This window comes from Balaenoptera borealis (genome assembly GCF_965194805.1).
Source record: "Balaenoptera borealis genome assembly, chromosome: X".
Lineage (NCBI taxonomy): Eukaryota > Metazoa > Chordata > Mammalia > Artiodactyla > Balaenopteridae > Balaenoptera > Balaenoptera borealis.
This window is the reverse complement of record NC_138881.1, coordinates 2162596-2188792: the sequence shown is the minus strand read 5'-3', so window position 1 is coordinate 2188792 and position 26197 is coordinate 2162596. Positions and strand designations below refer to the sequence as shown.

The window sequence follows — 26197 nt, the reverse complement described above, 5'->3', positions numbered from 1 at the left end:
GGGTCAAAAAGGATCTTGCTGTGATTTATGTCATAGAGTGTTCTGCCTATGTTTTCCTCTAAGAGTTCGATAGTATCTGGCTTTACACTTAGGTCTTTAATCCATTTTGAGTTTATTTTTGTGTATGGTGTCAGGGAGTGTTCTAATTTCATACTTTTACATGTACCTGTCCAATTTTCCCAGCACCACTTATTGAAGAGGCTGTCTTTTCTCCACTGTATATGCTTGCCTCCTTTATCAAAGATAAGGTGACCATATGTGCGTGGGTTTATCTCTGGGCTTTCTATCCTGTTCCATTGATCTATATTTCTGTTTTTGTGCCAGTACCAAACTGTCTTGATTACTGTAGCTTTGTAGTATAGTCTGAAGTCAGGGAGCCTGATTTCCCCAGCTCCATTTTTCGTTCTCAAGATTGCTTTGGCTACTCGGTGTCTTTTGTGTCTCCATACAAATTGTGAAATTTTTTGTTCTAGTTCTGTGAAAAATGCCAGTGGAAGTTTGATAGGGATTGCATTGAATCTGTAGATTGCTTTGGGTAGTAGAGTTATTTTCACAATGTTGATTCTTCCAATCCAAGAACATGGTATATCTCTCCATCTATTTGTATCATCTTTAATTTCTTTCATCAGTGTCCTATAATTTTCTGCATACAGGTCTTTTGTCTCCTTAGGTAGGTTTATTCCTAGATATTTTATTCTTTTTGTTACAATGGTAAAAGGGAGTGTTTTCTTAATTTCACTTTCAGATTTTTCATCATTAGTATATAGGAATGCAAGAGATTTCTGTGCATTAATTTTGTATCCTGCTACTTTACCAAATTCATTGATTAGCTCTAGTAGTTTTCTGGTGGCAGTTTTAGGATTCTCTATGTATAGTATCATGTCATCTGCAAACAGTGATAGCTTTACTTCTTTTCCGATTTGGATTCCTTTTATTTCTTTTTCTTCTCTGATTGCTGTGGCTGACACTTCCAAAACTATGTTGAATAATAGTGGTGAGAGTGGGCAACCTGGTCTTGTTCCTGATCTTCGTGGAAATGGTTTCAGTTTTTCACCATTGAGGACAATGTTGGCTGTGGGTTTGTCATATATGGCCTTTATTATGTTGAGGAAAGTTCCCTCTATGCCTACTTTTTGCAGGGCTTTTATCATAAATGGGTGTTGAATTTTGTCGAAAGCTTTCTCTGCATCTATTGAGATGATCATATGGTTTTTCTCCTTCAATTTGTTAATATGATGTATCACGTTGATTGATTTGCGTATATTGAAGAATCCTTGCATTCCTGGAATAAACCCCACTTGATCATGGTGTATAATCCTTTTAATGTGCTGTTGGATTCTGTTTGCTAGTATTTTGTTGAGGATTTTTGCATCTATGTTCATCAGTGATATTGGCCTGTAGTTTTCTTTCCTTGTGACATCTTTGTCTGGTTTTGGTATCAGGGTGATGGTGGCCTCGTAGAATGAGTTTGGGAGTGTTCCTCCCTCTGCAATATTTTGGAAGAGTTTGAGAAGGATAGGTGTTAGCTCTTCTCTAAATGTTTGATAGAATTCGCCTGTGAAGCCATCTGGTCCTGGGCTTTTGTTTGTTGGAAGATTTTTAATCACAGTTTCAATTTCAGTGCTTGTGATTGGTCTGTTCATATTTTCTATTTCTTCCTGGTTCAGTCTCGGTAGGTTGTGCATTTCTAAGAATCTGTCCATTTCTTCCAGGTTGTCCATTTTATTGGCATAGAGTTGCTTGTAGTAATCTCTCATTATCTTTTGTATTTCTGCAGTGTCAGTGGTTACTTCTCCTTTTTCATTTCTAATTCTATTGATTTGAGTCTTCTCTCTTTTTCTCTTGATGAGTCTGGCTAATGGTTTATGAATTTTGTTTATCTTCTCGAAGAACCAGCTTTTAGTTTCATTGATTTTTGCTATTGTTTCCTTCATTTCTTTTTCATCTATTTCTGATCTGATCTTTATGATTTCTTTCCTTCTGCTAGCTTTGGGGTTTTTTTGCTCTTCTTTCTCTAATTGCTTTAGGTGCAAGGTTAGGTTGTTTATTCGAGATGTTTCCTGTTTCTTGATGTAGGCTTGTATTGCTATAAACTTCCCTCTTAGCACTGCTTTTGCTGCGTCCCATAGGTTTTGGGTCATCGTGTCTCCATTGTCATTTGTTTCTAGGTATTTTCTGATTTCCCCTTTGATTTCTTCAGTGATCATTTCGTTATTAAGTAGTGTATTGTGTAGCCTCCATGTGTTTGTATTTTTTACAGACCTTTTCCTGTAATTGATATGTAGTCTCATAACGTTGTGGTCGGAAAAGATACTTGATACGATTTCAATTTTCTTAAATTTACCAAGGCTTGATTTGTGACCCAAGATATGATCTATCCTGGAGAATGTTCCATGAGCACTTGAGAAAAATGTGTATTCTGTTGTTTTTGGGTGGAATGTCCTATAAATATCAATTAAGTCCATCTTGTTTAATGTATCATTTAAAGCTTGTGTTTCCTTATTTATTTTCATTTTGGATGATCTGTCCATTGGTGAAAGTGGGGTGTTAAAGTCCCCTACTATGAAAAAAAAAAAAAAAGTCCCCTACTATGATTGTGTTACTGTCGATTTTCCCTTTTATGGCTGTTAGTATTTGCCTTATGTATTGAGGTGCTCCTATGTTGGGTGCATAAATATTTACAATTGTTATACCTTCCTCTTGGATCGATCCCTTGATCATTATATAGTGTCCTTCTTTGTCTCTTGTAGTAGTCTTTATTTTAAAGTCTATTTTGTCTGATATGAGAATTGCTACTCCAGCTTTCTTTTGATTTCCATTTGCATGGAATATCTTTTTCCATCCCCTCACTTTCAGTCTTTATATGTCTCTAGGTCTGAAGTGGGTCTCTTGTAGACAGCATATATATGGGTCTTGCTTTTGTATCCATTCAGCCAGTCTGTGTCTTTTGGTGGGAGCATTTAATCCATTTACATTTAAGGTAATTATCGATATGTATGTTCCTATTCCCATTTTCTTAAATATTTTGTGTTTGTTATTGTAGGTGTTTTCCTTCTCTTCTGTTTCTTGCCTAGAGAAGTTCCTTTAGCATTTGTTGTAAAGCTGGTTTGGTGGTGCTGAACTCTCTCAGCTTTTGCTTGTCTGTAAAGGTTTTAATTTCTCCATCAAATCTGAATGTGATCCTTGCTGGATAGAGTAACCTTGGTTGTAGGTTTTTCTCCTTCATGACTTTAAGTATATCCTGCCACTCCCTTCTGGCTTGCAGAGTTTCTGCTGAAAGATCAGCTGTTAACCTTATGGGGATTCCCTTGTGTGTTATTTGTTGTTTTTCCCTTGCTGCTTTTAATATGTTTTCTTTATATTTAATTTTTGATAGTTTGATTAATATGTGTCTTGGCGTGTTTCTCCTTGGATTTATGCTGTATGGGACTCTCTGTGCTTCCAGGACTTGATTAACTATTTCCTTTCCCATATTAGGGAAGTTTTCAACTATAATCTCTTCAAATATTTTCTCAGTCCCTTTCTTTTTCTCTTCTTCTTCTGGGACCCCTATAATTCGAATGTTGGTGCGTTTAATGTTGTCCCAGAGGTCTCTGAGACTGTCCTCAGTTCTTTTCATTCCTTTTTCTTTATTCTGCTCTGCAGTAGTTATTTCCACTATTTTATCTTCCAGGTCGCTTATCCTTTCTTCTGTCTCAGTTATTCTGCTATTGATCCCGTCTAGAGTATTTTTAATCTCATTTATTGCGTTTTTCATCGTTGCTTGGTTCCTCTTTAGTTCTTCTACATCCTTGTTAAATGTTTCTTGCATTTTGTCTATTCTATTTCCAAGATTTTGGATCATCTTTACTATCATTATTCTGAATTCTTTTTCAGGTAGACTGCCTATTTCCTCTTCATTTGTTAGGTCTGGTGTGTTTTGACCCTGCTCCTTCACCTGCTGTGTGGTTTTCTGTCTTCTCATTTTGCTTATCTTACTGTGTTTGGGGTCTCCTTTTCACAGGCTGCAGGTTCGTAGTTCCCGTTGTTTTTGGTATCTGTCCCCAGTGGCTAAGGTTGGTTCAGTGGGTTGTGTAGGCTTCCTGGTGGAGGGGACTAGTGCCTGTGTTCTGGTGGATGAGGTTGGATCTTGTCTTTCTGGTGGGCACGTCCACGTCTGGTGGTGTGTTTTGGGGTGTCTGTGGCCTTATTATGATTTTAGGCAGCCTCTCTGCTAATGGATGGGGCTGTGTTCCTGTCTTGCTAGTTGTTTGGCATAGGGTGTCCAGCACTGTAGCTTGCTGGTCGTTGAGTGAAGCTGGGTCTTGATGTTGAGATGGAGATCTCTGAGAGATTTTTGCTGTTTGGTATTACGTGGAGCTGGGAGGTCTTTTGTGGACCAGTGTCCTGAAGTTGGCTCTCCCACCTCAGAGGCACAGCCCTGATGCCTGGCTGGAGCACCAAGAGCCTTTCATCCACACGGCTCAGAATAAAAGGGAGAAAAAAATAGAAAGAAAAAAAGAAAGAGGATAAAATAAAATAAAATAAAATAAAGCTATTATAATAAAAAATAAGAAAAAAATTATTAAGAATAAATGTATTCAGAAAAAAAATTTTTTTTAATTTTTAAAAATAAATTTATTAATTTTTTATAGTAAAAAAGAAGAAAAAAATTAAGAAAAAAATTTATTAAGAAAAAATTTTTAATTTTTTAAAATAAAAATATGAAAAAACTTATTAAAATTTTTTTTAATTTCTGAAAATAGAAAATAAGGAAAAAATTATTAAGAAAACATTTATTAGGAAAAAAACATTTTTCAGTAAAAAAAAAAAAAAAAAAAAACACGGACGGACCTAACCCTAAGACTAATGGTGAAAGCAAAGCTATACAGACAAAATCTCACCCAGAAGCATACACATATACACTCACAAAAAAAGGAAAAGGGGAAAAATTAATATATCCTGCTCCCAAAGTCCACCTCTTGAATTTGGGATGATTCGTTGTCTATTCAGGAATTCAACAGATGCAGGCACATCACGTTGACTGTGGAGATGTAATCCGCTGCTCCTGAGGCTGCTGGGAGAGATTTCCCTTTCTCTTCTTTGTTCGCACAGCTCCCGGGGTTCAGCTTTGGATTTGGACCCGCCTCTGCGCATAGGTCGCCTGAGGGCGTCTGTTCCCCGCCCAGACAGGACGGGGTTAAAGGCGCAGCTGCTTCGGGGGCTCTGGCTCACTCAGGCCGGGGGGAGGGAGCGGTACGGAGGAGGCGGGGCGAGCCTGCGGCGTCAGAGGCGTCGTGACGTTGCAGCAGCCCGAGGCGCGCCGTGCGTTCTCCCGGGGAAGTTGTCCCCGGATCACAGGACCCTGGCAGTGGCGGGCTGCACCGGCTCCCGGGAGGGGCGGTGTGAAGAGTGACCTGGGCTCGCACACAGGCTTTTTGGAGGCGGCAGCAGCAGCCTTAGCGTCTCATGCCCGTCTCTGGGGTCCACGCTGACCGCCGCGGCTCGTGCCCGTCTCTGGGCTCCGCGCTGATGGCCGCGGCTCGCGCCCGGCTCTGGAGCTCGTTTAGGCGGCGCTCTGAATCCCCTCTCCTCGCGCACCAGGAAACAAAGAGGTAAGAAAAAGTCTCTCGCCTCTTCGGCAGCTGCAGACTTTTTCCCGGACTCCCTCCCGGCTAGCCGTGGCGCACTAGCCCCTTCAGGCTGTGTTCACGCCGCCAACCCCAGTCCTCTCCCTGCGATCCGACCGCAGCCCGAGCCTCAGCTCCCAGCCCCGCCCGCCCCGGCGGGGGAGCAGACAAGCCTCTCGGGCTGGTGAGCGCTGCTCGGCGCCGAGCCTCCGTGCGGGAATCTCTCCGCTTTGCCCTCCGCACCCCTGTGGCTGCGCTCTCCTCCGCGGCTCCGAAGCTTCCCCCCTCCGCCACCCGCAGTCTCCGCCCGCGAAGGGGCTCCTAGTGTGTGGACACCTTTCCTCCTTCACGGCTCCCTCCCACTGGTGCAGGTCCCGTCCCTATTCTTTTGTCTCTGTTGTTTCTTTTTTCTTTTGCCCTCCCCAGGTACGGGGGGAGTTTCTTGCCTTTTGGGAGGTCTGACGTCTTCTGCCAGCGTTCAGTGGGTGTTCTGTAGGAGCAGTTCCACGCGTAGATGTACTTCCACTGTATCTGTGGGAAGGAAGGTGATCTCCGCGTCTTACTCTTCCGCCATCTTGCCCCTCCCAGATTATATTTTTTTTAAAAATATTGTTTACATTCCCTGTGCTGTACGCTATATCCTTGTAGCTTATTCAAAGGGGATTTCTTGAGCACCTACTATTAATCACATTCTAGATGCCAAGATAGATAACCCTAACCCTTCCCTTACAAGGTTTATGTTTCTGTAGGAGAGAGAGATGTACTAATAAATAATGAAGATAAAATTAAAATAAATATTCTCAGTAAAAGGCAGCACCCCGACTATAACCCCAGTTGTGTCCCTACATTCCAGTGGGTCGTATCAGATTTAGGGTAGAATCACTTTACAATGGTACTTTTTACAAGTCTGACACGGTCCATCGCCTTATTCACGGATCACATCTTTGGGAATTGTTCTACTTGCTGAAATGTATCGTCTGCCCCAAATCAATCCTCATGGCACTTTGTCAATCATTCCAAGAGCGGCCAAAAAAATTGAGTCTCCGACCCGTGTGCTCCCAGCAAAGGTTGGACAGATCACACGGAATTCTCTTCGCAGCTCTCAGACTGTAAACTGGTGTCCCTTTCCTGCTCTATTTAGTGCCACTTTTTTGCATCTGTGTGCTTTTTGTTGATGATTTTGAAATATCCCCCATGCGTGGTGCTGAATAAGGTGTCTTGAAACAAGGTTACATATTGATGGACTGATGAAAATACAGTGACTAGAGGCCCCCAGGATCCTAACCCTGTATTTCCCCTAAAGAGCAATGGTTCAGTGTTCACTAATTCAGCGTTCCTGATGACACTGTGTAACAGACTGCTGGGAATAATGAGAGTAACACTCTATATGATCCTCTTACTTCTCGGGATGTGCCAATACATATATATGTGCAGTTCTGAAAGACAGCCCCACCCAAATGCTCCCCCCTGACCCCTGACCTCTGTGATGGTATGCCACTGCTGTGATTGCGTTGTGTAGCACAGCACTGCTGACCTCTAGGTAGGTAGGGAGATTGTCTGAGTGGGCCTGGCCTAATCCCATGAACCCATAAAAGCAGAGAGCTTTCTCTGGCTGATGGAAGAGAAGTCACACATATTTGAAACATGAGAAGAACTCAACAAACTGTTGATGCTTTGAAGATGGAGGGGCCGCGTGTGTGAGAAGAAATGCAGGCAGCCCAGAGATGCTGAGGGTGACCCCCTCAATAAGGAAATGGGGACCTCAGTCCTACAACCACAATGAACTGGATTTTTCCAACAACTGAAGGAACTTGGACATGAATCCTTCCTCCCATCCGCCATATACATCCCCAAGATGTCACAGGGACTTCAGTCCTACAACCACAATGAACTGGATTTTTCCAACAACTGAAGGAACTTGGACGTGAATCCTTCCTCCCATCCACCATACACAGTCCTAAGATGTAAGAGGCTCATATATAGTTGAATCTCATTGTTTCCAGTGGTTGTATCCTACAAAGTTATAGTCTACAAATAACACCTTGGTTTTAGATTGTGTGACCCACAAGGGACTACCCAGCCAAGCCATGCCAGATGTCCCACCTACACAACTGATACTTTATAACTAGGCATTGTTGTAAGCTGCTGAGTTTGTAGTACCTTGTTATGCAGCCCTAGAAGAGGAACGCAAGACTGTTAAAATGTTAACTCCAGGAAAAAGCATTTCTTGAGCGATTTTCTTAGCACGTCTCTCCCTGTTTAAAATTCCCCCCCTGTAATTTATGATCGTTTCGTCCCCATATCCGGAGTTCCTAGGGAGTTTGAGCACGTTGCCTTATGCTTGATGATTACTTGCGTTTCTCCAAGAGCCAGTCTGGGTCCCAACCCGTTGGCAGAGGTCCCTGAGAAATGAAGAATGGCTAAGAGAGGCTGTAAGGAAACAGGTGGGAGGTCAGATGAAGAACCAGGACAGAAAGGAGGTTCCCAGGCCCCACTCGCATCCATCCATCCAGAAAGAGGAAGGCAGGGGATGAGGGCAGCCCACCGTCCATTTGTATGAAATCCCAGAGCCAGCTCTGCCTCTGAACTCACACCTCCCACCTCCCGCTGATGGAGACGGCTACAAAGACGCGCCGAATGTCACGGGGAGGAGATGTGGGTCCCACCTGCTGGTGAGGAAGTGACAGTCTCTGGAACTATGGTTGCAACCAATTTGGGGACCTCCAGGCAACCACATTGTGCGCTTATATTGGGTTGGCCAAAAGGTTAGTTCCGTTTTCTTCCGTAAGATGGCTCTAGCAGTGCTCAGTTGTCTTTAACTTCATCTGAAACAATTTTGTTACATTGTATTGTGACAGCTGTCATATCAGCGTGCATTTTTAAAAAACATCAAAATTGGTGAATTTTTGTGTAGCCATTTTAATACTGAAGATGAAAGAAAAAAGCAACATGTTCAGATAGGTAGGTGACAGACAGATTGATTTTAAGGTACTGGCTCGTGCAGCCGTGGGGTGTGTCAAGTCTGTAACCTTCAGGGCACCCTGGCAGGAGCTGGTGTTGCCTTTTCGACTCCAAAGGATGGAGACGCAGGCAGAATGTCTAGGCTGTGGTCTGAAGGCAGAATCCCTTCCACTTTGGGAAACCTCCGTCTTTTTCTGTTTTAAGTCCTTCAACTGATTGGGTGAGGCCCACCCACACCATGGAGGGCCATCTGCTTACCTCCAAGTCTCCCGATTCCAATGTTCATCTCAAAAAGTACTTTCCAGGTGATATCTAGACTAGCGTTTGACCCCATATCTGACACCTTTGCCTGTCCGTGTCGACACTTGAAGTTCATCCTCCCAGAGCCAATTCCTTTCTGACACAACGAGAAGATTCACTTGATATCTAAAGAAAGGGGAAGACCGGCACTGGCCCCGCTGATGGGAGAAGGGATCTGTGGGCTCCCATCCGTGCCGTCCTGTGACTGGCTTTAGTATCTGAGGTGTATTCCCATGAACCCCTTAAGGTCATAACAAGATCTTGCCAATCATGCTATTGATAAATCCTCTTTGCTTCTGTTTCTAAAAGTAATACGGGGGCACCAAACAATTAAAAATAGGGGAAAAGGGTAAGAAGACTCTAAAGGCATCTGTAATTCTAATCCTCACACAGAGCCCCCTGAGGACACACACGCACATCCACACACACACACCCTGATTTGACAACAGTGACGTCAAGACTTGCACCATCCAGCATACATTTCTGTCTCTCCTCTTCTTACTGGACATGGGCTGTCGATGAGGATTCCTCAGTGCTGGCACCTGGCCAGGTGTCCAGTGGGCAGGTTCCTCCCTCCCTGACCGACTCCCTGTTTGCATCGAGGCAGAAGGCTCTGGAAGGTCCATTACACGACCCCACACTTCCACCCCGAGGGCGCGGGAGCCTGGTACGGCCAACGCGTGTGCCCCTGCTCTGGGGACAGCGCGACCCACCATGACCCTCCTCTGCTCTTCGACCTCTCCAGGGACCCTTCCAAGTCCCGGGCCCTGCCCCCCGGTGCTGAGCCCCTGTACCACACGGTGGTGGCCAGGACGGATGAAGCGGTGCAGGAGCACAGGCGGAGCCTGAGCCCTGAGCCCTCGCAGCGCTCCCTGAGTCACATCGCGTGGGAGCCGTGGCTGCAACCATGGTGCGGACCCTTCCCCTTCCGCTCCTGCAGCCGCGACGGAGACCTCGGGGACACTTGAGCTCGCCCCTGTCAGCACGGCTGTCACCAAAAGGACAGGGGGCAGCGGGTGTGAGTGAGGTTGCGGAGAAATCGGAACCCTCGTGCACCATTGGGAATGGAAACCACTGCAGGCGCTGTGGGAAACAGGATGGAGGGTCCTCAGACTGTGAAAAAGGCAACTCCCCTAGCTAGGATCCAGCAATCCCACTCCTGGGTATTTATCTGAAGGAGATGAAATCAGGACAGTGAAGACATATCTGCACCCCCATGTCCACTGCAGCCTTATTCACAATAGCCCAGACATGGAAACAACCTAAGTGCCTTATCAATGGATGAGTGGATAAATTAATTAATTAACTAATTTATTTATATATATATGTGTGTGTGTAAAACACACACACAATGGAATATTATTCGGCTGTAAAAAAGAAGGAAATCTTGCCATTTGCAGCAACATGGATGGACCTTGAGGGTATTATGCTCAGTGAAATAAGTCAGCCAAAGAAAGAAATATTGCATGATCTCACTTATGTGTGGAATCTTAAAAAAAATAATAAAGTTACAGATAGAGAGAGCAGATTGCTGGCTGCCACAAACTGCGGGGTGGGCGAAATGGGAAGACATCAGACATACTTCCAGCTATAAGATGGACCAGTTCTGGGCATCGAATGTACAGCATGGTGACTATAATTAACAATAATGTGGGAATTCCCTGGCGGTCCAGTGGTTAGGACTCCGCGCTTCCAGTGCAGGGGGTGTGGGTTCGATCCCTGGTCGGGGAACTAAGATCCCATGTGCTTCAAGGCGTGGCCAAAAAAAAAAAAAAAAGATTTAAAAAATGATGTATTTTTTAGTTGAAATTTGCTAAAAGAGTAGATTCATCACACACACACAAAGAATGCATACGTGCATCAAATCATCACATTGTACACCTTAAATATATACAATGTTATGTATCAATTGTACTTCAATAAACCTGGAAAATAAACTTTAAAAAGGGAAAAGGTCAGCTCCCTTCAAGGGCCAGAACTATGAGACAGGACCCAGGAGTCAGTGACCAGACAGAAAAAAAAAACATCTATAACCTTGGTCCTCACTTAAATTTCCCTTTCTTGAGGAACAAGGCATGGTCAGAGAATGGGTTTCAGTTTTCTCATCTATGAAACAAGAAGATCCCAGTGGACACCCAATAATGTCCCTCCTGTTTCTCTTCTAAAGCTTGGGGGTTACCATAGTGCCAATGTCCAATTTTTTTACCTATCGATTTTAAAGCGTCCTTGAAATCTCATTGCTTCCACGAACAACCCCACACAGTGGCAGGCAAAAGTGTTCATGCCTACTCTTTTCAGGCAACAGAGGAAAGGTAAAACAGATTTGAGTCTGCTGTTGAATTGCGGATCTCAAATCTTCAACCCCACACATGAGGACCACTGCCCCCGTGTCCTCATTTCTTTGGGTGAAGTTTGCTTTGAGCTGCTAGTAACATACACTAGGAATAAGAATGTTGCAAACAAGAGGGAGGAATGTTATCTCCCAGTTAATCTGAGGGAAGCAACCCAGGACTGGCAGCCTCTTTCTAAGTCCCTGCTTTACCATCCTTCGCTTCATGTTTTCAAAACAGCTGCCGCTGCTCCAGGCAGTACACAGACATCCCAGGCAGCAGGAAGGAGGAAAGGAATGGGAGCAGAAGGGCGTCCCTCCCCGATGAGTCAGTCTCTGAAGGGGATTATCCAGAAGGCTTTTAATGGCCCAATTAAAAGACTTATTTAGCAACAAATGATCAAATGAGCAGACGTATCTGGAGAGAACATTTTAACCCTGGACACAAAGCCAGGCGTAGGAGCCTTCCAACACTTACAGGGCGGGCAGCTTACATTCCTTGAGTGCCTAAGACATGACCAGCGTCTTCTGTAAATCAATTCCAGTGCATGTCGTGCTCACACCCACCCCTCTGGCTTGTCCCTCTCACTAGGCAATGAAGGAGGCATGGTCACACCTTGATTTTAGCCCTGTGACACCCATGTCAGACGTCTGACATCTGGAACCGTTAAGATAATGATTCTGTGCTGTTTCGGGGCCAATAAGCCATGGTGATTTGTTATGTCCGTAAGAGGAAACTAGCACACGCCCCAAATGCATCTGCCCTGGGTGCCCAGCTCCTGCGGGGAGAGTGATGTTAGGACAGTGTGCTTTGTATGTCCCTGTTCAGCTTGACTCTGCCCCTGCTCTCGGGATGAATATTCTCCAGTTGCCCTGTAGCTCTGCAGCCTTGAGCCCCGGAATGCCTGGCCCATGAGGAACCCACCCTTCCTGCCTGGATGGGGGGGGGGGGTCCCTGCTGACCACACCCTGGGGGCATTCCGATGCCCAACACAGGCAGCTTTGTACGACCTCTAGTCATTTCTCGTCTCTTCCTAGACTTTTACGGGACAAAGACTGTCTCCTTTCCCAGCCATCCAGGGAAAGACTCATTCCCCGCACTTCTGGGGACGGAGGGAAACCCACCAGATCAGGTGACAGTAGGAAGGGTGACAGGCTTGAGGTTAAAGTTCATCTCCAGCCAGAATTCCTCAGCCCTGACCTGAGACCTCCCAGCACCCCACACCTCTGTTAGGGGAAAGTCACCTGCTTGATAGCCTTTTAAAGCGATCACACTCCCCTGGAGATTGGGAGCAACTAGGGACAAGAATGAAACATGTTTCTCCTTGTTTTCAAAACTCCCCGCATTCCGCAGCCAGAGAACATGTAGGAAAGAAAAAAAAAGTACAGAATAAGTAGACTTTGACGCCCTTCTTCTCTCTGTTTTCTTGTTTAAAAAGCCCAAACTTTCATCCCACCTCTAAAACCAGTCATGCAAACGGGTGTGCTTCCAATTTAGAGGTTCCAGCTGGCTTTGTTGAACACTATTTTTTTAACATTTTAAATGTCTGCAGAAAACCTTCTTTGGGGCTTTATTTTTTTTCATCCTTTAGAACTTTCTGATACGCTCCTTGTGAGTTATATTCCATTTTGAGTCAAACCTCTTTCCTCTCATGGAACATGGTCAGCATTATGCAGCTTTTTTGGGTGGGGGCGGCGCTCCGAGGCGTGTGGGCTCTTAGTTCCCCGACCAGGGATCGAACCCGCGACCCCTGCGGTGGAAGCGCAGAGTCTTAACCACTGGACCGCCAGGGAAGTCCCTATGCAGCTATCTTTGTGTGTTTCCATGGTAACGTGTTACCAAAGTGATTCTGAGAAAAACACGAGCATTTTCTCAGCAGGTGGGAAGTGGGGAAAGACCCCAGGAGAAGGGTGCTAACCGCAGACCCCAAGTGCAAGGAATCAGCGCTGACCCCCAGGGACGTAGTAAGCTGGGGGGGCCGCAGGGCTTGCGGGACCGAGGTGACGGACCCCCGAATCGAACAAACTCGGTCTTTGTCTCCAGGGTGCCTGTGAGCCTGGTTTTTGCGAGCAGGGCGATTTATGGTGATCTGGTTAAACGTTACCAAGTCTCCCGAGCGCCCCCAGGGCCTGTTTCTTTACTTAGACTTTGCACCTTTACAACTGGCCTAACCGGTTAGGCAGGCCGTTGTAAACAGGTGACCGCGGAGGCGTGACCGGTCGGGCCCTCCCCCCCCCCACCGTCCCCGCGCCCCCAAGGTCGGCCTGAGCCCCTTGGAAACCTCACTTGCTTTCAGAGCCCTTGCTGCCCCTTCCACGGGCAGGGAAGTGGGGCGCTTTGCACGGGCTGATTCTGACCCCCAGTTACTGGCCTGCTCGCACGTTTCTCTTCCTGCCCCCTCTCCTCCGCCTCTGGGGGCAAAGAAGGTCACCTGCCTTCTCAGGAAACAAAGGATGTTGCAGCCCTCGCCTCTGCAGCGGCCCCCGACGGTGGGGATTCAGGATGGAGAACAACAGGATCCTGGCCTTAGAGAGTTAAGGTGCACATCAGAGGAGTGATTTCAGGGAGCCCAGACTCTTGCATCTCCCCATACACAGAAAAGCGCTACATTCACGCACTTGAGGTGTCTGGTTTTCTTTAATTAGCAGTCATCTTTTCATGTTCAGCTACCTGGGATTTTTTGTTTTTTTTTTAATCTCCTATCTATCCAGGCTCCTCCCAGACCTCTTGGGAACAGTCCCTCAGCGCGATCTGAGAGCCCGTGTCCAGGGCTTCAGTCCTCACAAAGTCCACTGAATAAAGCATAGTTCTCACCTTTTAGGTTGTGCTTTTTCTCCCCATCAATACCTCTAAAGGAAAGCTTTGCAGGAGTGTATGCTCTGCGGGGTCTGGGGAACCCACTCAAATATCCAAACTAGGGAAATTTCACAGACAGGATAACAAACCTTTGGCTGGTCCCGAACATCAGCCTATTAAAACACGCAGCGGAGGCTTCAGCAGACGGTGTTGACACGATTGGATTTTCAAAATATGCGAAAGGACAAATTTAGCTCCTTATCACACCGGGCACAGAAATGAGCTCAAAATCCACCAGAGACCCACACAGAAGAGACAAATCGACAAAACTTTCCAAAGAAAACTTAGGAGAAAAATCTTTGTCTTCTTAGGTTAGGAAGGAATTTTCTAGATAAGATAGCAAAAGCCTGATATGTTTGGGGGGGGGGAATTAGAGTTTATCAAATTTCAAAGCACTCATTAAGAAAATGAAAAGATACACTGCAGACTGGGAGAAAATATTCGCAAACGAATGCAACTCAATAATAAGACAAATAAAAAAAAGAAAAAGAGTGGATACATATGTATGCATAACTGATTCACTTTGCTGTACACCTGAAACTAACACAACATTTTAAATCAACTATACTCCAATAAAAATTTTTTAAAAATAAGACAAATGATCTAATAAATGGGCAAAAGATGTCAACAGATATTTTACTAAAGATGACAGGAATGGGGGCTTCCCTGGTGGCGCAGTGGTTGAGAATCTGCCTGCTAATGCAGGGGACGCGGGTTCGAGCCCTGGTCTGGGAAGATCCCACATGCCGCGGAGCAACTAGGCCCGTGAGCCACAACTACTGAGCCTGCGCATCCGGAGCCTGTGCTCCGCAACAGGAGAGGCCGCGATAGTGAGAGGCCCGCGCACCGCGATGAAGAGTGGCCCCCACTTGCCGCAACTAGAGAAAGCCCTCGCACAGAAATGAAGACCCAACACAACCAAAATAAATAAAATAAATAAATTAATATTAAAAAAAAAAAAAAGATGACAGGAATGGCCAATAAGCACATGAAAAGATGCTCAACATCATTACTTATTAGAGAAAATACAAATCAGAACCACAGTGAGATACCACTTCATGCCCATTTGGATGGTTAGAATTAAAAAAAAAAAATGACAAGTATTGGTGAGAATATGGAGAAATCAGAACCCTCATCCATTGGGTTTTTATTTTTTTCCAGGGTGGTTAAAAATATGAGTTTGGAAGCAAGCAGTCTTGGGTGCAAATTCCTAGTTCTGTTTCTTCATCATGATGTCTTTGGGTTCATCACTGAAACTCAAGTTCAGTTGATGCCACTATAGCACGAGACGTATACAGCTGTCAATTTTCTTTTTATAAACTTTCTTACATTGAGATAATTATAGATTCACGTGCAGTTGTAGGAAATAACACCAGAGCTTCTATGTGCCCTTGCAGTTGTAGGAAATAACACCAGAGCTTCTATGTGCCCTTTACCTGTTTCCCCTCAACCATCCAGCTCTAGTAATACAGTATGGGGACCAGAATATGGGCATGGATGCAATCCATCAATCTTGCTCAGATTTCCTCAGTTTTGCTTGTGAGGACACAGGGAGACGACGGCCATCTACACGCCCAACAGAGACACCTCAGGAGGAACCAACCCTACCCACACCTGGATCTTGGACTTCCAGCCTCCAGGACTGGGGGAAATAAATGTCTATTGTTTGAGGGACCTGGTCTGGGGTGCTTTGTTATGGCAGCTCAAGAAGACCCACCCAAGCGTTCTAAGAGTTCTCTATCAAGCTGTATCATTTTGCCTATGGATGTCCAGTGGTCTCAGCATCATTTGTTGAAAAGACCATCCTTTCTCTAAGGCATTGCCTTCGCACTTGGTCAAACCCTTGCCTTCATTTACAGGAAATAGTAGGTGCCCACGCCCATTGGAAGATGGAAGATTGGAAGATGAAATAATCAGGGACGTCAAATGCTTGGTACACATCTGGTCCCCAATACTGGGCGCTTTCTATACTGGTCTTGGCCCACTACTGAAACCTGGAAGGTCTATAAAAGCTTTTCTGGAGGAGGACACAGTCTTGATGAAGAGCTAAGATCTAGACAGGCTGACAGAGAGTGTGTGTATTAGTTTCCTGGGGTGGTTGTAATAAATGACCACAAACCAGAGGCTTAAAACACTAGAAGTCCATCCTCCCCCATCCTGGAGACCAGACGTCTGAGGTCAAGGTGTCCCAGGGCTGTGCTCCCTCCAGAGGCTCCAGGGGAGGGTCCTTCCCGCCTCTTCCAGCTTCTGGGGGCTCCAGGCGTCCCTGGGCTTGTGGCCGCATCCCTCCCATCTCTGCCTCTGTCTTCACGGGGCTTCTCCTCTGTGTCTCTCTTCTTCTGTCTCTTAGAAGGACACCTATCAGAGCAGACTGCTTTGAAAAGGAAGCAGTACAAGGGTTTCTTCCCCACTTGTTTTCCTACTGTCTTTTCCCAAACTGCCATGGTTATATTTTTACAAATCTCTTGTAGAGGTTCCTGGTTCTTTGAACAGTAAATAATCGAAAAATAGTTCTTGGATGACTTAGTAAAGGACTCATTCCAAGAACTTACAGGAAAAGGCAGGGGGTAAAAAAAGTCCTTGAGAAACTGCTCTAAAAGGGCATGTCTTTCAGCATTTCCTACAAAGCACTTGGCCAGAGAAATATTTTTGTGCCTTTTGTTGATACCAAGGAGTGGCCTTCCAGAAAAATTATTTCGCATAACCAGCAGCAACAAGCTGGCAGAGTTAACTAACCCCACCCGGAAATCCGTGCATGTATCATGCAGACTGGGGGTGTCAAGCCCAAACATGGTGGGGGACCCACCAGAGACCAATGCATGTGATTTGTTTTTTTCTTTCTTCCCAGCTTTATTATCATTGACACGCAAACATGGTGTAAGTTGAAGGTTGCAACGTAATGATTTCATATATTTATGTATTTTTGAAATTCTGTGATCCATTTATTTATTTTTAGGCCACACTGCATGGCATGTGGGATCCTAGTTCCCTGACCAGGGATCCAACCTGCGCCCCCTGCATTGGAAGCTCGGGGTCTTCACCACTGGACCACCAGGGAAGTCCTGATTTCATATGTTTATAAATCTTGGCAAATGGTCACCACCAAGCATGAGCTAACACCTCCACCAGGTCACATAGTTGCCCTTTCTTTTTGGTGATGAGAGCTTTTAAGATCTACTCTCTTGGCGACTTTCGAGTGCGTAATACAGTATCGTGAGCTTTCATCACCACGCTGTACACTAGCACGTCCTGTTCCGTTCTCAATGTCTGTCCCCGTCCCCAAGATGTGTGTCTACGTGACGTCAAGTCCCATCTTTCTGTCCCCCATTAGCAGCTTGTTCTGGCGACAGTCCAGTGCGAGGTTTTTAACTTTAAAAAAAATTTAATTGGCATATAGTTGATTTACAATGTTGTGTCAGTTTCTGCTGTACAGCAAAGTGAAGCAGTTATATGTATACGTATGTCACCTCTTCTTGCGATTTCCTTCCCATTTTTTTCCTTTTTTAAATCACACAATTTGATTATTATATTAAACTTGCTGATTCTCTCTGCTCATTATCTTGGTTAACAATCAGTGCTGTCTAGAGACTGTCATACAGAGTGAAGTAAGTCAGAAAGAGAAAAACAAATATCGTATATTAATGCATATATGTGGAACCTAGAAAAATGGTACAGATGAACCAGTTTGCAGGGCAGAAATAGAAACACAGATGTAGAGGACAAACGTACAGACACCAAGGGGGGAAAGTGGCAGGGTGGGGTGGTGGTGTTGTGATGAATTGGGAGATTGGGATTGACATGTACACACTGATGTGTATAAAACAGATAACTAATAAGAACCTGCTGTATAAAATAAATAAATTTCAAAAAATAAAAACCCGAACAAAAAATATTCCAATTTTGTTTCTTAGGATGATGGAAAGAGTTGGTATATAAGCCATTAGTGGTATGTAAGACATTACCTTAAGGCACTAAGGTAAAAATGGCGTGGTACTCTGAAGGGCAGAGATCTATGAAATCGGGAAGGAGAATTGGTCTACTTTTCCTAATTCAGGTGTGGTGGCTAAAAGAAACCCCATTTTAGTTCAAGTTGTTTGCATTTCCACACCAAAACTCGTTAGCATTAGGATAACTCATGTGCATTCAAGCACCAGGATTTGACCAAGCGACTCTGAATAACAAAAATACTTGCTGTGTTCCTGTAAATCTACACACCTTAATCCAGCTGGCCAGGTCAATACACCTGGAAATGCTTTTTCTTCACCTGCCATTTCATCCTGCCCCAAAATAACTGGATAATATTTCTAGAACAATTAAATGTTTTTTTTTTTGAAAAACTCCTATGTACCAAAATATTAGTGATAGTATAGGTCAAATCACATCTCTCAAGGATTCAACTTATGTAATTCTGCAGTCCTGACATTACACAGCACGGATTCTGGCATTGGCATTCTTCAGGAAATAACATCGTATTACACCTCTTGGATGGATATTATTTAGACGTCATTAAAATGTTCTTACAGGTTCTTATATGTTCTCATGTATTGATTTAGCACATGTCAGAGTGCCTGCCATTTGGAGAGAACTCAAAAAACCATGTGATGGGCAGATAGATGGATGATGGATGGATGGATGGATGAAAGGATGGATGGATGGACGAAGGGATGGATAGATGATGGATGGATGGATGGATGAAAGGATGGATGGATGGACAAAGGGATGGATAGATGATGGATGTATGATGGATGATGGATGGATGGATGGATGAAAGGATGGATGGATGGACGAAGGGATGGATAGATGATGGATGTATGATGGATGATGGATGGATGGATGGATGAAAGGATGGATGGATGGACGAAGGGATGGATAGATGATGGATGTATGATGGATGATGGATGGATGGATGGGTGAAAGGATGGATGGATGGACGAAGGGATGGATAGATGATGGATGTATGATGGATGATGGATGGATGGATGGGTGAAAGGATGGATGGATGGACGAAGGGATGGATAGATGATGGATGTATGATGGATGGGTGGATGGATGGATGGGTGAAAGGATGGATGGGTGAAATTGAGAAGTCAATGCTAGGAAAGTGGGCAGCATGCCTAGAGAGAACTTATGAGATTTCCGAGGCTAAGAAGTAAACAGTTCTAGTCATTTTACTGCTACCATCAATTCTGAAAAAACCCATTTGGTTATTTAAATTTACGGCAGGACGAAGGCGTCACATTCCTGTGTTATTCCAGTGGCTCAGAACACACCCCAACACACATCAGGAGGAGACCCCATTGCTGTCTTAAAATTTTAATTGCAGGGTGCTAGCCTTTGTCCAAACGCGAGGACAGACCCTAGAATGCACAACAGAAGTCCATTTTAAGCGTACACTTTAAGCCAACGAGCAATCAACCATAGGCACTGGAGAATCCTCTTCTCCGGAGAAGCTGGACCGGACTCAGATGTTCATCTTCTGGAATCCTCCTCTCACGGATGCCAGACTCAGGCTTCCGTTTCTTCTAGCCCAACACTATGGCACAGAGCACAGACGTTCTTCCCCCAACACGAAGTTATGGGATAACTCTAATGGTGGGTGACCACCCCATCCAACCCACCCTAGGACTACGTCCCTATGGCTATTTCCAAGCAGCCCCTGAAGCATCGTATGTGTGAAACCAACCAAGACTACCGATCATTCACCCATAGACAAAAAGAAACCCCCCCTCCATAGCTCACACCTCACACAAGTGAATGCCACAACGAACCCCAGAAGTCCACCCAGATCTCAGATGGATTTGAACACAGCCTTCTCAAGCTTCTTCCAAACCTGTGTCTAATGAACTCATGATTTCCAATTGCACACGTGTGATAAACCATTCAAACATTTAAAAACTGCATTTCCTTCTCTTCAGTATAGCGACTGACATCCAGCTTTAATTGTCCTATGGTGGCAACCAACAATGACCCTGGGAGAAGCTCCAACGTACGGCATTCATTTCCAGATGCTTCTGGAGGTGAGGCTTTCTCATGGGATAAAGTGTCTAGTGTCATCAAATGGAGAACTGTCCCGAAAGAATTGAGCTGACATGGCTTGGAGAGCACAGTAAGTCCATACTGTGAAGTGAGGTAGCGTGACCCAGCGAAGGGCAGCCCGGCGTCCTGGACCGCACACGGGTTTGCCTCGGAACAAACAGCCTCAACCAGATCCAGTTATGGTGAGCGCATGGCCACCAGACACCCCTCAGTGAAAACCCTTGGTTCTTCTACACCAGTAGGTCAACCAGTTTGGAAGAGGTCACCTCTCCCAAGCCAGCTGGAATCTTCCTTCCAAATCTCTCTGACACATCTCCATGGGGCATCTGTCAACGCACTTGGAAGTCCTCTTGGGTATTTTTGCCGAAGAGGAACCACAGCTGTGGTGTTTCTCAGCCATGCTCGGAAACGTCCACACTGGAGTCACACTCAAGACATCCGAACCTTTGCTTAGTCTTCACGGAAAGGACTTTTCATTCTGCAAAGTCCCAGGGCACTCAATGAAGGTTCCCAGGGCACTCAATACCGCTCCTCGTGTTATGAGCTCTGCAATGCCAGAAGCTCTGCAATGACATCTAACCCTATGTAGCAAGGACACGGCAGCACCTTTCCAGGACAGAATCCTGAGCTCCTTCAAGCAAGACCAGAGACCCAGGGTTGACCAGAAGGTTATTCCTGTTCCCTTTTGCTGACAAGGTGTAAAGGAGATGCAACCTCCTGGGGAACCCCCAGGAGGCATGGGTAGCTGGGGTCACACAGGCCTTTGAGCTGGGTTTTGGATGGACCACGTGACTGATATGAGGCACTCAAGCTGGTCAACCATAAAGGGAGGCACATTGAAGAGTCTTTCCCTTGGAAAGGACTTGAGATGTTCATGGAACAGGACCACCCAATGCAATGGCACCGTCACTGCAGGAAGCGGTCCAGCTTCTCCTGAATCCGGACAAATGCATCCTTCCCCAGGTAATCGATGCATCCCTCCTCCCACTTCCTCCGTTCCTCCTCAGGACTCAGTGCCTTGACCTTTTCTTCGAGGGAAATCTCGGAGACGGAGATGGCCAGGTCCACCTAGGGAAGACAAGCCCACAGGAGATGGTGTTAGAAAAACTGTTGTCAGAGAGTGAAAGCCGGCCCGGACATCCACCTGGCGGAGCAATTGGTTCCACAGACAAACCTCACCACATCTCAGGGAGATGCTGACAGCTCCCACTTTGCTTCTGAACAAACCACACGCTGAATTTAACATAACCTTCTTACAAGAAGATGCTTTGTTGGCCTGACTTTCCTGAAATTTTATACTTTATCATTGTACTTGTGTCCACTTGTTCCTAAGACTTGTTTTAATGTCTAGCCACTAAACCCTTTCACACACACTTACATGATCATCTTAATCTTTCCACCCACCAAAAAAAGGTTCTGTATCTGCTATCATTAAAATGGATAACAAACAAGGACCTACTGTAGAGCACAGGGAACTCTACTCACTATCTTATAATAACCTATAATGGAAAAGAACCTTAAAAAAAGAGAAAAAAATATATATATATAATCATTTTGCTGTACACCTGAAACTAACACGACATTGTAAATCAACTATACTTCAATTAAAAAATAAATTCAAAAAAAGAGAGACCCCAGAGAGCTCCCTCACCCCTTCCTCCACGTGAGGAACCAGCAACAAGACACCCTCTGTGAGCCAGGAAGTGGGCTCTCACCAGACACCAAGGTCCAGCCTCCAGAACTGCTAGAAATACATTTCTTATTATTCATAAGCCACCCAGACTATGGTGTTTTTTTTACGGCAGCCTCAACAGACAAAAACACAATACAAAAAATCAATACGAATTTTCATCCTACACCCAACACTCAGCTCTAGAGCTGTATTTGCTCTAAAAGACCAAAAGGTGTTATTAGATCATGGTTAGAGAGAAATGAGCCTTCATTAAAAGCATCATCGCAGAGCCTGAAGTTTAAGACCAGAACATCTGTAAGAGGAAGAGTCAGGAAGAAAGCATCTTTCATTTCCTTCTTCAAGAAGAAATCAACGCATGCTCGATTTGGATCGAAAGGATCCCCCCACCACCACCACCAAATTTCCCAGCTTTTATGTTCGTCTTTTTAGACAACGTGCATGAACTTCCAAGCTCACTTTGCAGGAAAACACAGCACAGCCCCATAACTTCAATTAACTTTTGCAGAACAGCTTTTGAAGAGAGAACGGGCGTGATTATCAGAGCAGAGGACAGGAAAGACGGTGGACCGACCACCGCGGGCAAACGCCAGAGAGAAGACAAACGGGTCTGAGGCAGCAGGAGAAGCAGGCGGACCCTTCTCTCCACAAGCGAGGCTGGAAATGGGGGTAACGCCACCGCGTGTACACAGCCGGCCCCTGAGTTAGCGCCCAGCATCCATCAGAAGAGCTGGACAAGGCAAACAATGAGGACACCACCTCCAAAGCATCCTGGAGACTGGGGTCCTTGGTGACATCCACAGGGGGCTCCCGGCTTGGCTCCAAGGCTTCCTCAGATGGGCCACCTTCCGCGCTCTCCACGGGCTGCTAGAAACATAACCGTTCCATCGTTAGTCTGCAGGGGGCTTCACAGGACCGCAGTCTTAACCAAAATGACAGAGAACTCTTTTTCCTGGGAAAATAAGACCAAACGAATGGGTTGTGCTAAATAAATAAGCCATTTACTGTGCTTTGCCACTCTGAACTTTTCCCCAGCTTTTTCTTGCACAAGATGAGGTGCTGACATTTGTCACGCGATGTAAAGGTTAACTTTTCAAATTAGGAGACTGGGATTGACACATACACACTGCTATATATAAACTAGATAACTAATAAGGACCTACCGTAGAGCACAGGGAACTCTACTCAATACTCTGTAATGACCTATATGGGAAAAGAATCTAAAAAAGAGCGGATCTATGTATATGTACAACTGATTCGCTTTGCTGTACAGCTGAAACTAACACAACATTGTAAATCAACTCTACTCCAGTAAAAGTTTTAAAACAACAGCAAAAAAACTTTTCAGAGAGGGATACAATTAGTTTAGACCAAATGTCTACGGAAGCATTTGACTAAGACGGTCTGTCAGCGAGATTAAGAGTCTGTCTGGGTTTAATCTTCTGAGGGTGCTTGGGAACAAAAGCCCAGATTCATGCGGGTAAATTTAGGGGGAAAAAAAAAAAAGGTAAAGCCATAATCCTTGAATAGTGACGTGAAACACGGGTGCTAAGTTGTCCCGAAAACTTAACAAAAATTAAGGAAGACATATAGGCCATTTTGATGTTGCATCTTTTTCTTTTCTGAGTCTTCCTAAAGCAAGATATAAGAGAATGACCAAAGGACCAACACAAAACTCAGTGATGGAGGAGGGGAAAAAAATCTGAATAGACAACCAGGTCTCCTATCCACCTGGAAAATAAAGAGACTCATCACAACGGAAAAACCATTTAGAAAGGTCACGGGATGGCGAAGAAGCCCATGGGGCATCTCCTTTGGTGGTCGACGGACAGGCATGCAGAGACATGGCCATGTTTAAGTAGGGAATTCCCTGGTGGTCCAGTGGTTAAGACCCTGAACTTCCAAGGCAGGGGGCGCGGACTCGATCGCTAGTCGGGGAACTAGGTAGGATCCCATATGCTGTGCAGTACAGAAAAAAAAAAAAAAAAAGAAGAAGAAGAAGAAGGAAGAAACAGAAGTGAGTTATACCGAGCTGGTTTGGGTCTCTGTGAAGTCTGCGAATTGGGTGGAGGGTGGTGACAACGGGTCACACATCACTCCAGCGGAAGTCTCCATTTCCGGCCAACCTATCATCTAAGAAAAAAGAGCAAACGCCAAGTTAGGACAACCCTTCGTGCAAATAACTACCAACACCCAATTGATGCTTTTCTGCCTCCAAATATGTCTCAGAGGAGCTCGCCAATGCCTGTGTCTGCTGCTTCGTCTTGGCTCCCATTTCTAAGCAGGACCACGTGATGAATTCTCACCCACGGCGTTGAGGAGATGTGACGCGAGTCCCCCCCAGACTGGGTGCTGAGGTGGGGGACACGTTTCCTACCCTCTGTCCCCACAGGTCAGGTGAAGAGCAATGTCCCTCCGCAGACAACCTCTTCCAATTTCAGCCGGAATTCCACAGGAAAACGAAACCCTACGGAAAACCATTTGAGCGACTATTTTCTCGGCTCTCCCAAGGGTGGTACGTAGCAAAGATTGTCCCAGATGCACAGGACACAACTTAATGCATTACGGGCGACGGATGGCTTCCTCATGGGGGCTAATCCTTTCTTACGGAGCCACCGCGGACAAGGGCTTCCTTAGATGGGGATGGAGGAGGCCGAGGGGAGGAACTCTGGATCCCTGGAAGACGGCACGGAGCACAGCGCATCGTGACCACCTCGGCTGAGCGTGACACATACCAGAAATACACTTGTATGTATTTGGGGGGCTATTCATTACAGTAGCTAGCCCACCCTGATGAATTCAGGCTCGGGGGCCAAGGCCGTGCCCCCAGGCTGGAGCCCCTTCAAGTCCAAAGGCTCCAGCAATGTAACTAACGAGTGTCGGCCACAGAAAAGAGAACGTGGACACACCTGCCCATCCTCACGGCAAACGCACGGCAGGAATCGTGTCGTGGGCTGGGCTGACCCCGACTGCGGCGGTCAGACAGAGCTGAAATAGTCTGCATCCTGGGAAGGCAGATTCTCCAGCCACTGCCCCAGAGATTTTGAGTGAGTTGACCTGACGTGAAGGCAGGCAACTCATACTCCCGGCTCCCAAATCTCTGGTACCAGCTTTCCCGTTTTGGAGAAAGGGAAGGTCATCCCTGTATTAACTGAGGCACCTATGTATGCGTCCAAGGGATATTCACAGAGAGCGAAGTAGGAAGACCAAAGGGTGGGCCACCCTCATGCAGCTTACTGTCTAAGGAGAGAGATGAACGTTCCACAAATAACAACTATAAGATGACAATCCTGTAAAATTCTGCAAAGGAAAACGACAGAGGATCAAGGGCAGGTTTATCAAGGTCAGATTGACCTCGTCAGGAGGGGTAAGGACTCCTGAAGGAGTAACATCTGGAACGAAGTTTGAAAGATGAGCAGGAGATGTGGTGAGAAAGAGACAATGGTGAGAAAAGCAGGACAGCACGCACGTGCAAATGTCCTGAGGCAGAGGTAAAGGAGGACATTAGGAACTGAAGTAAGTTGGCAGTAAAAAGTGCACAAAAGTACATTTTTGGTGAAATTCAGTAAAAACTTTTTTAATGTAGAAGATAACAGTGTATTCATAAAGCTGCTCTTTTTTAGTTTTGCTTTTTCTATCTCATCAACTTGAAAGTGAAAATTAAAATACAGGCTCATAAAAAAGAACAAAATCAAAAAAAAAAAAAAAAAAAAGAACAAAATCATGAGATGATCATACTAAGTGAAGTAAGTCAGACAGAGAAAGACAAATATCGCATGGTATCACTTACATGTGGAATCTACAATATGACACTAATGAACTTATCTACAAAACCGAAACAGACTCACAGACAGAGAGAACAGACCGGTGGTTGCCAAGGTTGCGGGGGAGGGATTGATCAGGAGTTTGGGATTAGCAGATGCAAACTATCATATACAGGATGGATAAATGACAAGGTCCTACTGTAGAGCACAGGGAACTATATTCAATATCCTGTGATTAAATCATAATGAAAAAGAATAGATACATGTATAACAATCACTTGGCTGTACAGTAGAAATTAACACAATGCTGGAAATCAACTATGCTTCAATAAAATAGTAAAAAAATAAATAAAAACAAAAAATATGGGCTCATTCTTCCTGATCTTGATTATGTACGTGAAAGCCAAAAATAAAATTAAGTTCTAATAATTACAGTAGAAAATAAAATGATAACTTTATCCAAAACATGAAAGGCCAGGATAATAACAGCTCCTTTTTATTAGGTGTTCAACACATGGTTCCTAAATTATACTCATAAGCTTGTTATGCATTATTCCTTTTAATCTTCACAACAACCCTATGACGTAGAGAGTTTGATCCCTTATCTTACTGAGGAAAAGTTGAACCTTCAGACAGAGATACTTGTTAAAC

General features: G+C 45.0%; 1 protein-coding gene across 4 annotated transcripts in view; it reads right to left on the bottom strand.

Moving 5' to 3' along the window:
• Nucleotides 1–19353: 19353 nt before the first annotated feature.
• GYG2 (glycogenin 2) overlaps nucleotides 19354–26197 on the bottom strand; it is a 31663-nt gene continuing 24819 nt past the window's right edge. Inside the window, exons 8-10 of one of the 4 annotated variants that reach the window (XM_082375770.1) lie at nucleotides 23811–23915; nucleotides 22542–22649; nucleotides 19354–21160 (exon numbers count right to left, since the gene is read on the bottom strand). In XM_082375770.1, the coding sequence (XP_082231896.1) occupies nucleotides 20999–21160; nucleotides 22542–22649; nucleotides 23811–23915 (375 nt within the window). In that variant the 3' untranslated portion in view covers nucleotides 19354–20998. The remainder of the gene's footprint in view (nucleotides 21161–22541; nucleotides 22650–23810; nucleotides 23916–26197) is intronic. The other 3 variants (XM_082375771.1, XM_082375772.1, XM_082375773.1) reach the window with 3 other exon arrangements.